The sequence below is a fragment of the Vigna radiata genome, chromosome 5, assembly GCF_000741045.1.
Source record: "Vigna radiata var. radiata cultivar VC1973A chromosome 5, Vradiata_ver6, whole genome shotgun sequence".
NCBI lineage: Eukaryota > Viridiplantae > Streptophyta > Magnoliopsida > Fabales > Fabaceae > Vigna > Vigna radiata.
This window is the reverse complement of record NC_028355.1, coordinates 1,049,595-1,064,063: the sequence shown is the minus strand read 5'-3', so window position 1 is coordinate 1,064,063 and position 14,469 is coordinate 1,049,595. Positions and strand designations below refer to the sequence as shown.

General features: G+C 31.9%; 1 protein-coding gene across 1 annotated transcript; it reads left to right on the top strand.

The window, feature by feature from the left end:
* Window positions 1–5,684: 5,684 nt before the first annotated feature.
* LOC106760116 (putative E3 ubiquitin-protein ligase LIN-1) lies at window positions 5,685–13,832 on the top strand. The gene is made up of 17 exons (XM_014643549.2): window positions 5,685–6,691; window positions 7,584–7,656; window positions 7,819–8,076; window positions 8,207–8,286; window positions 8,374–9,513; window positions 9,680–9,821; window positions 10,234–10,473; window positions 10,584–10,878; window positions 11,176–11,297; window positions 11,820–11,939; window positions 12,031–12,162; window positions 12,264–12,386; window positions 12,466–12,576; window positions 12,650–12,796; window positions 12,861–12,986; window positions 13,263–13,379; window positions 13,472–13,832. The coding sequence occupies exons 1-17, from the start codon at window positions 6,024–6,026 to the stop codon at window positions 13,487–13,489; spliced, it is 3,912 nt and encodes a 1,303-aa protein (XP_014499035.1). The 5' UTR covers window positions 5,685–6,023; the 3' UTR covers window positions 13,490–13,832.
* Window positions 13,833–14,469: the final 637 nt, after the last annotated feature.

The following is a 14,469-nucleotide window of genomic DNA, read 5'->3' as shown; positions in this document are numbered from 1 at the left end:
AGAGAAAATATCTTTATATATTAGTATAAATGTACCTTTATTATATATATATATATATATATATATATATATATATATATATATATATATAGGATAGAAACATAACTCATTGATAATATTTATATATTAATACATAATTTATATCTATAAACCTAAGAAAAACAATAAATATATGTCATTACATTCCATTCCATTGTTATCAATTTTAATCACAAATATTTACTTAAAATCCCTTATTAATTTAAACACCAAAGAGTTTTTACAGATAAAAATATTTTCCTTTTTATGATTCAAAGTTGGATTATAGATCAATTCAATAAATCCACCTGACAAACTACTCAGTCAAACTCAATAAAAGTAAATAATATCTTATTTTAGTATAACTGGTTGTTCTATATTTTCATCTTTACAATATCTACTTATCCCACTTATTACAATACACATAAATAATAAATTTCAATATATTGATTATTGTGAAGACTGCTCTAAAAAGTTCACATATTAAATTATGCCAATCTTAATAATTTGGAATACAAAATCAATTATAGTCAACTATTTCAGTCACACAATATGAGTGAGCTAAAATTGACTACTTCAGTCAATCCTACGTCACAGTAAGCAAATTTATAATAAAATAACCAATCAAGTTATCCACAATAAAAAGCTTCTCAACAACTTCAATCAATCAATCTTAATTTATTGTAATTAGGTTTTGCTCAATCAATTTCATTCAGCATCATTGATCAACGGGGAGATGAGTCACGCGAGTTACACGGAAGATGACGTTCGGTTGATTAGGGAAATCAAAGGAAAGAGCGACTACTACGCGTTTCTTAATTTGGAGAAGAGCTGCTCCGTCGAAGAGATTCGGAAAGCGTATTAGAAGACGCGTTCAAGTAAGTCTCGGAGGCTTACCAGTGTTTGAAGGATGAGGATTCTAGAAGAAAGAAGTATGATCAGACCAGACCCGTCGAAGATTTCGACCACCGCAGCGGCGTTGGAAATCCCAAAAGGAGTAAGGTTAACGATGGATGGGGAGGGAAGCATCACAATTTTGTGCCTCTGGTTCTGCTTTTGCCGCTGTCAATGGTTATTCTGTTCAGGGTATTCCTTGCTCTCATTTAAAACTCTAATTATCTAATTAGGTATTCAAATTAAGCTTTAAATAACGAGGTTGGTTTAACAATTTAGATTTGTTTGGGTCCATCTATTAAATACTTTTCAACTATAGCACTGGTTGAGTGGATCTAATAGTAATATTGAAAAATTGGCAAAAAGATGTTTATGGTGCGTGTGTGGAATGGAATGAAGTTAGATTTGCATGTGCTTAATAAAAGGACGAAAAGAGGGAAGAATGTGAAGAAATTAATAAGACGGACAAAAGAGAAGAAGATGTATTGAATGCCTCAACTCTTTCACTTTCATTAATTAATTTTACACAAATATTGGTCCCTCCAATTTCCTCCTTCCTTCGTCCATTTCTCTTTATCCATTTCTCTTTTTCAAGTTTTAGTTTTATATTTCAAAATATTCACGTGTTAGAAGTTTAAAGTAAACTAATTGAAACAATCTTTTTTTACTTTAATCTTAAAAAAATAATTAAGATTGTTATTATAGGTTTATAGTTGACGGTGACAAGCTGAATGGAGAGGACATAGTAGTTTTGTGCAAAGAAGTGTTTCATGGTCGCTTGGTCAATAATTAAGCAGAGTTGTTTAGTGGTTAAGATTTACATTAATGATGATTAAGAGTAAATTAATTGGTGTAAAGACTTTAATTTTGATGTAAATTTATTTTTTGAGTTACTATTGAATTACTAAAAACATGGAGACAAAAACTCTGACTTGAATGTTAGAGTGTATTATGCAGGTCACATTCCATACAACGATCACTTGACAGAACACGGAGTAAAGAGACATTCGACAGAGACAAGAGCTTAGCATCCTGTTATTCTTATCCCATTTCAATAAAAACAAATATTATTTTTATATTTATGTCTCAATTTTTTTTATAATATCTAAATAAATAAAGGTACAAAATTATATGTTGTAAAATTAAGCTAAAATATTATTAAAATCGACCAAATTTTTTAAATGTCGTTAATGTGTAAAATATGTAAATAACATTTCACTAACATGTCATATTAATGAATTAAAAACATAATACAATCTATTATTAATATTGTGATGCTTGAAAATTTAAAGATGCTATAAAAAAATTTAAGGAAAATATCTTCTCACTAAAAAAATATTTATGGTTTGTGATACTTCAATTCAACTTAGGTTAAAAAATACATTATCAAAAAATAAAAGAATATTACTTTAATTCCAAATTAAAAATACTCACAATTAATTTAATCAAATTTTATTTAATCAAGTTTAAGTTAAAATATTTTATTTCAAAACTACTTAAGTAAATGTAATTTTGAAATAAAGTGATGTTAAAAATACTTATAGACTTTGTTATTTCAACTCCCAGTACATATGTTATAATTTAAGTTTAGAAAAACTATTTTAGATGAAGTAAAATTTAAATTATTTTTATTAAATTCAAGTCAAACATGATTGAAATATGACCAAATGAAATGTTTTTGTTGGTATTTGAAAATTATTTTTAAGATATCATGAATGAAGTGAGATTACATGGATTGAAAACTTTAAAACAAAAAATCCAACCCTAACAAAATCTAGAGTTGAAATTTTTCAAAATCAAATTGTATTTTCCAGATCTTTGATATTTTGATAAGTGTCTAATTGGATTATTAGAGTGGTACCACAATATCTTTGGATTTATTCAATAATTGAGCCAATAATAAGATCATTGGGGGAACAGAAAACAATCTTGTGAATGTATAGCATAACTTATAACTTATTTAATCATCAATCTTTATCCATATTAATCAAAACAACCCATCACACATGTTACAACTTAATACTTCAATTTTCAGCTTTATTTATGAAGAACACACATTTAAATTCAATTTATATTTTATTAAATTAAATTTAATTAAATTATATTTTAATTTATATTACTTTTTATATTTTTATTTTAAAAATTTATAAAATATCCTTTTGAGATATCCATATATGTTTTAAATAAATATCCAACTTGTTAACAGATAATTTTTTTTTACATTGGATAGCACTCAATCCAACAATTTTCATTCCTAAATACGAGAAAAAAAAAAGTGACAGAATAATATATATATATATATATATATATATATATATATATATATATATATATATATATATATATATATATATATATATATATATATATAATTGATAGATTATGATGACTATTATTGCAAGTTGTCATGATTAATAGTATTTCTAATTCATTCTAATAATGTTAATAATGTGATGATTATCGTTATTACTTTTTTTGGTCATTTTTAAATATCATAACTTTTTTACTTTTATTTTAAAAAATAATAGTTATTATCACTTTATTATTCATATTTTATTTTTTTAAGTGATTTATATAGAGGTATACACGTTTATTATAATATAAAAACGAAAACAAAAACTAGAATTGTAAATTTTGTAAATATTTATTTAAAGTTAAAAGCATTTATTACATCTGTACGCATAATGTTAAACTACACTTAGAAAGAAAGGAAAAAAAAATACATGATTAATATAATTAATGTTATCATTATTTCCATTCATTGTCATTATTACGATAACTATTAGGATAATTACTGCCACTAGCATGAAGATGGTATTATTAGGTCACTAATATTTATCATTATGATAATGTCACTTCTCAACTTCTTTTTTCTATTTATATTATCACAAATTAATGTCACTTCACAACTTTTTTTAATTTAGAAAACAGTTAAATGGAAATATAGCATATATTTAAGGTTTGTTTGGATAAATTTATCTATCATAATTATTAAAAAATTAAATTGTTTTTTGCAGTTAAAAGTAATTTTAATATAAGTTATCCTATATTTAACTGAGAAAAAAAATGTATATTATTCTCAAATTTGTTTATTATTTGTAAATTTGAAAAAGTGACACGAGTTGCTTTCCAGTGTTATTTTAATAAATGAATAAATAAATAAATAAATGCATTTTTTTTTCATTACTTCCCAACTGTCACGTCCTTTTCGTTACAGATCATCGTATAATGCAAAATATTCCAAATTAATTCATTTTACCATAACTCACTCTCTTTATTTATTTATTTTTAATTACTTCATAATTAATAATAATAATAATAATAATAATAAAAAATAAAAATACTAATATAAACCAATCAATGACACATATAATATTAAAATGTTGTAAAAAAAATATATTATCAAAGTATAATTATCTTAATAAATTAACAACATTTTCAATCCACAATTTTAAAACAATAAATTTATAATTTTTTTTATATATCTTTCATCCAATTTGAAACTTATACTCAGTTGGATGTCCCGTGAATATGCAGAATGTTGCAGTAAAAATGACAGTGTGAGTGATTACAGAGGAAATGGTCCAGCAGATTCCAAATCATGATGAAACTTGTCTTGACAGGTCAACATACTCTCTGTGGAGCCACGAGAACACAGTTGTCAAAGAATCAACTTCATGGCAATTTCACCTTAGACACAGATTTCATTACAATACTTCCAACTTCTCTAAATTGACATAACAACTACTAATCTTTTTGTCTGCAGATGCATATGTACCACTCACTGCATTCTGCTAATGGTAACTTTCTTTTAAATGGACCTTATTCTCAATTTCAGTCTAAACCAATGTCTACTTCTACTCTTGTTCAAAGGGTAGCTTCATTTTAACTTGGTACATCGTGGACAAAATCTATTTAAAGAATCTTTCGGAAGAACATTTGTTAGATTTGTTTTGCATGTTTGGAGGCATGTTTGTATATGTTAATTAACATATCAGTAAACCAATTTTACTTTCAAAGTAAAAATATCATGTTGTAAGTAGTAGTACCTTCCTAATCAGGTACTTTTCTGGTTTATTTTCTCGTATGATCCTTAAAGCAAGTGTTTGGTTAAGTTTACCCTAAATAAGTGCTTAATTAGCTGTTAACTCAAACCCCAATTAAGCTCATGACTCTATATCCTTGGCATGTTGCTGTTTTGTTTTTTCAACATTTCAATGTTCACAGGACCACTGGTAAAAGGTACAGAAATCCAAGCACAATCTTACAACAGTGTCATCTCAAAGGATTGACCAGTTTGCGAAAAACTAAGAAGATAATAAAAGTTTTGTGTTGAGAATTCAATTTGAAAATGCATGTTAGAAAAATGTGAGTTGAATATTTTAACTTTCAAGGCTTTTAGCACAAAGTTTGTGCATGTCTGATCATGAAATGAACCAGTAGTGGGAGCAAATAATTAAACCTAAGATGACATGACAACCTAGTTTCCCTACAGTATTCTTAGCGTGTACTAGATTTCACCTCTTTCATGTGATGTGTGCCTACTGCAGAAGCATGACACATAAATGATTGAACACAAGCAAAAAATACATACACCTACACTCATGAACAAGTGTATGTAACCATGTACGAGAATTCAGCATGATAGAAAGTCGGCAATGAAAAACGTAAAGAGAAAGAAAAGGCTTGGTGATAAGGTACACGTGAAGTGGAGCACTATAATGTTAATTATTTTGGAACTTTTCCCACTGTAGGAAAGACAACGGTCTCTTTTTTGTCTGAAAGCAATAGAAGATTAAAGGGTCCAATGAAATTTGGAATCTTGCTAAAAACAGTCACGGGAGGAACCTGCAATCAGATGCTAAACTTCTACCTATAATCTAATAAAAAACACAATTTGCATTAACTCCTCTCTCATATTCAACACCAAAGTACTTATCAGCACTCCCCATTCCTCTTCAATTTCATCTCCCTCACTCATACCATCTCGGGACTGTTATCAGAGTTGGTTTCACGTTTCAGATGTGATTTTAGGAAGCTAAAAATCACAACTTTCGTGTTCTAAACGTGATTCTTTAGCTCTGAACAGGTTTCCAAACAGGCTAGATGAGATGTTAGACCTCAAGAACATATGGGTGCTTGTTTCTATCAACAGGTTCATTCAAGACACTTTGGAAGATGAGAAGACCAGGAATGGTCTGAAATTGAGATGCACCTCCAGGTTAAGGATTCAAAAGCAGGAATTTTTTGAATTCTCTGAGCAGTCAGTGTTGTCCAATCTTTACTGGGGCATTGACAGCATTGAGGCCGCCATTGAAGCTCAACAGCCAGAAGATAGATCCTTCAGGCTAATGAACTCAGAACAAATGCTTCAGGTGCCTGCAATGCTTGAAGAGGAAGAGGTCACAGCCACAATTCCAAACCGTTACTTGGTGTGCTGCTCCTACTTTTACCTCTCAGTGGTCAGGAAGCTCCAGGGAGATGAGTGGCAGGCAGCACTGCATTTTCTCCAAGCAGTGTTGGTATCACCAAGGCTTGTTTGGACAGAATTTGCATCACAACTTTGTGAAAGTCTTTTCCCCCAATCAAGCATTCGCATGGTGCAGGGTAACTGCAGCAGTAGAAGTTTGGAATCTGTGTCTTCTGAGGATGAAGTGGATGAAGCAATCAGGGAGGTGGCAAGGAGGTACAAGGAGTGTCTGGTGTATTACCAGGTCATGCTTTATGGAGAAAATCCATGGTGGCGGAGTTATTGCAGCAAACAATCACCACGATCTGTGTAAGATTAATCCTTGCTGTTCAACATTAATGCACATTCAAACAATGCTCAACAGGTGGAACCTGGTGTGTTCTGAAGTCCAATAGTTCGAGGAAAAAACTAGGATCTAAAACCTTACAATTCTTTGTTGTAGCTTAGAAAAGTGACTAGATTTTTAGGCATTTAGCAAAATTCAAGTTTCTATTTGATGGAGACTTTTAGCCAATGTAATGTTGGTAAACACTCGAATGAACTCAATCACGAGAACTAGAGTTCCAAAACAGTACATTTCTCTCTCAAACGCCTTGCAACCAAAAAAGGCAAAAATTATGCAGTAAAAGTGTAAACCACGTGAAGTTCTAGGACCTGAGAGCTAGACTTTGAGGCTATGTTTGGATTGATGAAAGGGGGTGGAATAGAATGATACTATGTTCAATCGTGTGCAATAGGATGGAAAATCTTCTCTTTTTCCTGCTCTCCAATTTGTGGGTGTGGAATGGAACTACTCTTTTCTTTCTCTTTTTTCATTCCATTGTAAAAAGGCCTAAACAATGAGACGGGGGTTCTATTCAATTCCATTCTGTTCCATCCCTTTCAACAGTTCCATCTAAAAGCATCTTTTTAACAGTACTATTCCAAAGACAAATGGTTGAGTTTGAAGAGAAAGAGTAAGATTGCTGTTTATTTTAATGGTGAAATAGGTTGAAAAATGTTACACATTTAATGAATGTTATAGCTAATTTCAGTCATAATCCATAATTGTTTTTCTAATAACTAAAGAAAGAATACAGATAAAAGTAGGAATATCAATGGAAAGAATACAAAACTGACATAAGATACTGTTTGTTGAAGTCCATACATTAGATTTTGGAATGGCACTGTTCATCTAAAATTAAGTTACTATTTCGAACAGGGATGTGCCAAATACTAGCTGTGTTTCTCCTACTTCAGTTCAACATGAATCAAGATTGAAAAGTTGCAATATGGTAAGCTTTGTTTTAATTTATTTCTATTACTGGCAATGGCATTGCAAATTCATTTTAATTATATACAAGTGGAAACTTACAATGTTAGATCATAGATGCTCAAGAACTTCTCTTTCTTGTTCCCTTTTTATTTCCCCTAAATTCTGTGTCATGAGTATGCAGTATAAAAAGGTTCATCCACTTGATTCTCAAGATGTGATGCATACAATGGAACATGAATCAAACCAATTCATGGATATTGCTGAATATGAAGGTGATAAGAAGGCCCTTAAACAACTTAAGTCAGTTGATTATCACGACAAAGAGATCCAAACAATTTCAAGTATCAAAGATTTCAAAGATATGATGATAGAGGCACGCTCTAAGACACCAGTGTCAGTGGATGCATTCTATAAGGATTTTAGAGCCAGAAAGAACATGGTTAGTGATAACTTTTTAGAAGATTTCTTATTGACACGTAACCACTTAAAATGTGTTTGTTCGTCAAATTTTGACCTTATAAGCCAGACAGAAGTTTTTTATTTTTTAACTCAAATCTCTTCATATTCAGGAAAATGTGGATGACAGAAAAATTTATATACAGACCACAATAACTACAGCAGATGATCTACCACCAGAAATCCACAACTGGTTTGGCACCTTAAAAGTCTTGTTTTTCTCAAACTTCATTATTGTTTATAGTTGTCTCATGGAATTTCATGTAACCGACCTTCGCAGGAAGCTACAGCAACACTCTGGTTTGCCTCAAGCTCATCAACATCCTATTCAAGAACAGTTGGACAAGAAAAACATAATTAAGCTTGATTCTAGTAGATTCAACAGGTCCATAGAAGATATTACTTTATCTATCTCAAAATACAGAGATAAAACTGGAAATGCTCCCTTAAATTGTCTTGGAGAGGATGAACTAAATGAGGAAGCATTGAAGCCAAAAAAATTGTTCGATCATGTAACATTTACACCTGCTTGCAAACATAGGCCCAGCCAGAAAAATCAGGAAAATTCAGAGACACAAAGAGTGTATAGCCTACGAAAGTTTGATGAACTTTGTCCAAGCTCCAGAAGATATTCCCTGCAAGACTTGTCAGAACTGACTGAAAGGAGGATTAGAGAGCTACACTATTCAGAGGTATTAGGAAAATGTGATGAAGAATATACTGTAGACATTGCATCAATTTATGAGAACCTGATTAATTCATCCGGCGCTACTTATGCTTCCTTAAAGGATGTGATTTTGGATGAGCTGCTAATAGCTATCTCTACTTCCAAAGAGGAAAGAAAAATAAGGGCATCAGTGTCTATTCTGACAACAATAATTTCAAGGAACAAGTCAATCATAGAAGATGTCAAGAAGAAAGGCTTAAGGCTGTGTGATCTTGCAAGTGCTCTAAAACAAAATGTCCATGAGGCAGCAATTCTAATTTATTTGATAAATCCTTCTCCTATAGATATAAAAACATTGGAACTTCTGCCAATATTAGTGGAGATTGTATGCACTTCAAATAGTTACAAGAATAGGCCAGAGTCACTTCTTTTGACACCTCATGCAGCATCGTTGATGATCATTGAAGAGCTAGTAACTTCATTTGACTATGCCACAAATAACATGCATTTGGCTACCATCAGTTCTCCTCATGTTCTCAGTGGATTTCTAGAAGTTGCCAGGAATGATAACCTAGAAGAATTTTTTTCTTTAACCACCATTCTTATAAAATGCATGCAGTATGATGCCCAGTGCAGACAGTATGTATCACAATTCACTCCACTTGCTCCCTTTATCCACCTTTTGCAGTCAGAAAATATCCGCGCCAAATGCACGGCTCTTGAGTTTTTTCATGAAATCCTTTGTATACCACGGTATATAACTATGCAACCATATCTTCAATTCGTGTTTTATCTGAATTTAGTTGAGTAGTACTTGTAGCAAATATGTATTTAACAGATTGATCCTATGGTTTGTTCATATGTTTGTTGCAATCCTTGCTCTGAGAATTTTAACTAACCATTTTCAGTTCTTTTCCAGATCGTCGGCTATTAGTCTGTTGCAACGAGTACAGCAAGAAAGAAACATCAATATTATGCAGATACTAATGCATTGTGCACATCAGTTACAACCTGATCATCGGCTTTTAGCAGCAAATATTTTGCTTCAGTTAGACATACTGGTAATTGTTAAAATTCAGAAAAACACAAGTCTACAGTTCATGAATTTCAATCATGAAACTCTTTCAACGGAACAAAAACATTAAGTCACATGCAGGAACATTCCATTCCATTCATTAATTTACACGATGTTTATAATTAATAATGAGCAACAAAAATATTTGTCAAAATAAGGATATATCACGTGGATCTCACAAAGAAGAAGTTTGTAACTTTGAAGTCACTCAATGATACATTTGGCATAAAGTCACTGAAACATATCTTTCAGTTCTAATTGAAATTACTTGAAGTTTAGAATTTTATTTTCATGAACATCTTAGACTTGGATATATATAATCTGACCAAATCACTCTGGTAAGATAGTATATGAAACTTGAAGCCTTTAGTTACTAACGAAACAAAATTATACTGCAGAACTCTCCTGATAAAGGTGTGTTTAGAGAAGAAGCAGTGCAAATCCTTCTCAGGGCAATGACATCAGAAGAAAGCTCAGAGCAGATATTATCTGCATCCATTCTATCAAATCTGGCTGGTACGTATGCTTGGACAGGAGAGCCATATACAACTGCATGGTTGTTGAGAAAGACAGGTTTGACCTCTTCCTATCACCAGAATATGATAAGGAACTTCAACTGGTTGGATACGAGTCTACAGGTAAGCTTCCTAAATGCTTTGTGTGTCTGAATGTTCAAAGTATATGCATGACAGCATGAACCGTGCTGTGTAACATGTTTAAGGATGTTAATAAATTTTATAACATGCAGGATACTAGCACAGATTTGTGGTGCAGTAAAATTGCAAAATGTATCATAAGCCTTGGGGATTCTGTCTTCCATACTTTAGATAGGGTTCTTAGAAGCAAGATAAAGAGGGTTTCTAGAGATTGCCTAGTAGCAATTGCATGGCTTGGATGTCATATATCAAAAAGTCCAGACAGCATCAGTTATTATGCATCTGAGATTATACTAAGTGGAGTTGAGCAGTTTCTGCATCCTGGGATGGAGTTGGAGGAAAGACTTCTAGCATGTATGTGCATGTTTAATTATGCCTCCGGAAAAGGTATTTTTCTCAACAAGGTCCATGTCACACCCTATTGATAAACACAAAATGGTTATAAACAAAGACATTTTGTACATGATGATTATATAAGTATGAAATCTTTGCTATGTTTGTCTTTCTCATTCTTATGTTGGACTTGACACCAGTCCTATGAGTGTTGTGTCAGAGGATTGACTGGAGAAAAAAACAAAATTACTTCCTCTATTTTAAACAAAAAATGAATGAACGTATGAATGATAGAGTACTTCTTTGAATTATCAATTTTCTCAATTTAGTCAGACACTGCTTTTCATGTAGGAAAGCAAAAACTGATGCATTTCTCCGAAGGAGTAAAGGAATCACTAAGGCGGCTTTCAAATGTTATTTGGATGGCTGAGGAACTACATAGAGTAGCCGATTTCTTGCTCCCAAACATATCAGTGAGTACTCATTCATGTACTGAGTTTAACACTCGCGTGAATATTCTCTGATTACAGAAATGTAAATTTCACATAATTAACATAATTGATGCTCCACCATTGATTCAGTAAGCAAGAGCTTTGGTTTATTCCATTAATATCACGACATTTTTAGGATTTTGATGCCAAAAGTATGTATGCTAGCAGCCTAAGGCCAACTTGATTGTGGGGAGTTTTCATTATCAGCTCCATTTTAACTCAAAATATAAGGACTTTTGAAGCTAACAGAAAATAGTTTAAGGATGCAGCATTCAAGTAAAAGATACAAATGGAGAACAAGCTAAAGAATTATAGCAACTGTGGGGTAAAATAAACACAGTGAGGGTTGAAAAAGGACTAATGTAAAAGTAAATGAGTTATGATATTGGTCTTAGGAGCACATTCTTGAATTTCTTACAATCTTGCTACCTATTTAATTAGCATAGTTAGCACTAAATGATTTATTTTGTGGCATCGACCAAATCATGGTGGTGGTAAGAGCAGCGTATTTCTTGCGTTCACACACAAATCCTTGAGGCAGGTTGCAGCTTCAGTTTAGCAGTTTGCTCCCTCATCTACTTCAAGGGATTGCTGTTCAGTGGGTATTCAGATGGAACAATCAAGGTAAAAAAGCACTTGATCTGATTCATGTGGTGCATGTTTAGTAACTATAGACTACATGCTAAATCATGTCATTACATTCATTGAGTCATAGGTTTGGGATGTTAGGGGACACTCAGCAAGTCTTATATGGGACATTAAGGAGCACAAGAAGTCTGTGACATGCTTTTCACTTTATGAACCATCTGACTGCCTTATAAGCGGATCCACTGATAAAACCATAAGGGTAAGATTACACCCTTCACAAAGTCACCACTTTCAATTTCTCTTCCAAGACCTCTAGTAACAAAAATGAACTGATTATCTTATGATAACATACATAAATAGGTGTGGAAAATGATCCAGAGAAAGCTGGAATGTGTTGAAGTTATAGCATTGAAGGAACCAATTCATCATTTGCGAGCACATGGTGAAACAATTTTTGCTATTGCAGAAAGCCAGGGACTAAAGGTGATGCTTCAAAACTTTCCATGTATAGCCAGCAGACAAAAATTGGAACTGTTTGTTTTATCTTTTTAACCATTTGCAGCTAGTTAATGAATCAAGAGTGACCAGAGATATTCTCAAAGGTAAGCATGTGAAGTGCATGACGGTGGCTCAAGGAAAGTTATATATTGGATGCACAGATTCAAGCATACAGGTTAGTGTTTTGTTGTTTGACATACATTCTAGAACCACATAAACAGGTAGCATGACATGATATTTTGTTTCAGGAGTATTCCACAACACACAACCGTGAACTAGAGATCAAACCCCCTACAAGGAGCTGGAGGAAGCAAAGTAAGCCCATCAATGCAGTTGTAGGATATAGAGACTGGCTCTACAGTGCAAATAAGCAAGTTGAAGGCACAACATTCAAGGTGAGAATTGCAACCTTGGCTCAAGAAAAACCTTGACTTCTCCTGACATGGATGGATTACACAGGAATGGAAAAGAACTAGGAAACCAAAACTTTCAATTCTTACTGACAAAGGAGATAATGTGGTGGCCATGGAAGTGGTAGAAGACTTCTTGTACCTAATCTCCAGCTCTTCACCAAACAACATTCAGGTACCTAAAGAACTGATAGGGTTGGCATCAAATCATACCCAGAAGTATATATTTTGGACCATTTGCTCTAATATAGTTAGATGGAATTGAACATATAATAAACTAATTTTATTTTGCTTTCTTATTCCCTTTTCTATAAGTACTTAAGTAGAACATCCCACAAACATGCCAAAATTCCCAATAAAATCGACCCATTGAATTTTCACCTTGATTTTTACCCCTTAAACAAATGACATCAAGATAACTTCTTAATCTGAAATTACCTTCCCAAACCAGATATGGTTGAGAGGGGCACCAAAAAAGTTGGGGAGAATATCAGCAGGAAGCAAGATAACAAGCATCCTTGCAGCCAATGACATCATTTTGTGTGGTACTGAGACGGGACTAATCAAGGTAACAGCTCTCTGTATTTATTCATTTCAACAAACACAACGTTTGCATGTGACATTGTTCTCATCCAAACTCCTCAATTATATGATCCACAGGGTTGGATCCCTCTGTAGGAAGAGCACCTTGCTGTTTGTACATACATATCCTTTCAAGTTCCAACTCTTTGGCCAAGTGTTACAACAAAGGATCTTTCATGCAGTCATGCTGTGATGTCATTGCAAAACTACCTTGTGATGCAGATAAGATTGCAACAGCCAAAGGCTTAGCTTAAGAACAAATTTTGCATCAGGGATGACTATAGCAGATATATATATATATATATATATATATATATATATATATATATATATATATTAATATACATTTTGAGTGAAAACCAGTGTGAATAGTTTTGATTGTCTTCTGTGTACAGGAAATGTTGTATATCAAATACCAAGCTGATATTGTTCCTTTCAATCATGAGCTAGCAAATTTAGAGCAAGATGATATTCCTTTAAAAACATATAATCTCAAAGTCTATTAATTTGTTATGACATAACAAAGCTTAGAATTAAAACAAGTGCAATATTAACTTTTTAATTTACTAATAACAGTAGTTTTTCAAAAGAATAAAGCATTACTTACTAAGAAAAAAATTAGATGTTTTAAATGTTCTTTTTTGTAAGAGAGTATTCAAATATGTAGTTTAGAATAAATCACATTACGAGGAAAACAGTGGTTAGTTGGTAAAACTTGCTTATAGGAAAATCTAATTGTGAGATGTTATAACAGTTCCTAATATTTCTTCCTATGAGCTTTTCGGAAAATTCAATATATATGTAATCCTTATTAAATATATTTAACTTTTGTTTTAGCACTCTAATTGGGTTTAGTTTTCAAAATATTTATTTATTTCTTACAAGCTAGTTCTTAAAAATATTTTAAATTTCTCTTTACTTATTTACTTTAAATTCTATTGAAATATATTTTTATACACTAATAAAAAAAATTAATATATGAATGAAATTGAAAACGAAAATATTAAACTAATAATAATTAAAATTTTAGTATAAATTTTCAATTTTTTAAACTGATATATGGTGATGATGATAAA

Coding starts and splice junctions, on each gene's coding strand:
- LOC106760116 (XM_014643549.2), top strand. CDS start 6,024: ATGTTAGACCTCAAGAACATATGGGTGCTTGTTTCTATCAACAGGTTC. Junction 12,387..12,465: donor CAGAAAGCCAGGGACTAAAG/GTGATGCTTCAA, acceptor AACCATTTGCAG/CTAGTTAATGAATCAAGAGT. Junction 12,577..12,649: donor GCACAGATTCAAGCATACAG/GTTAGTGTTTTG, acceptor ATTTTGTTTCAG/GAGTATTCCACAACACACAA.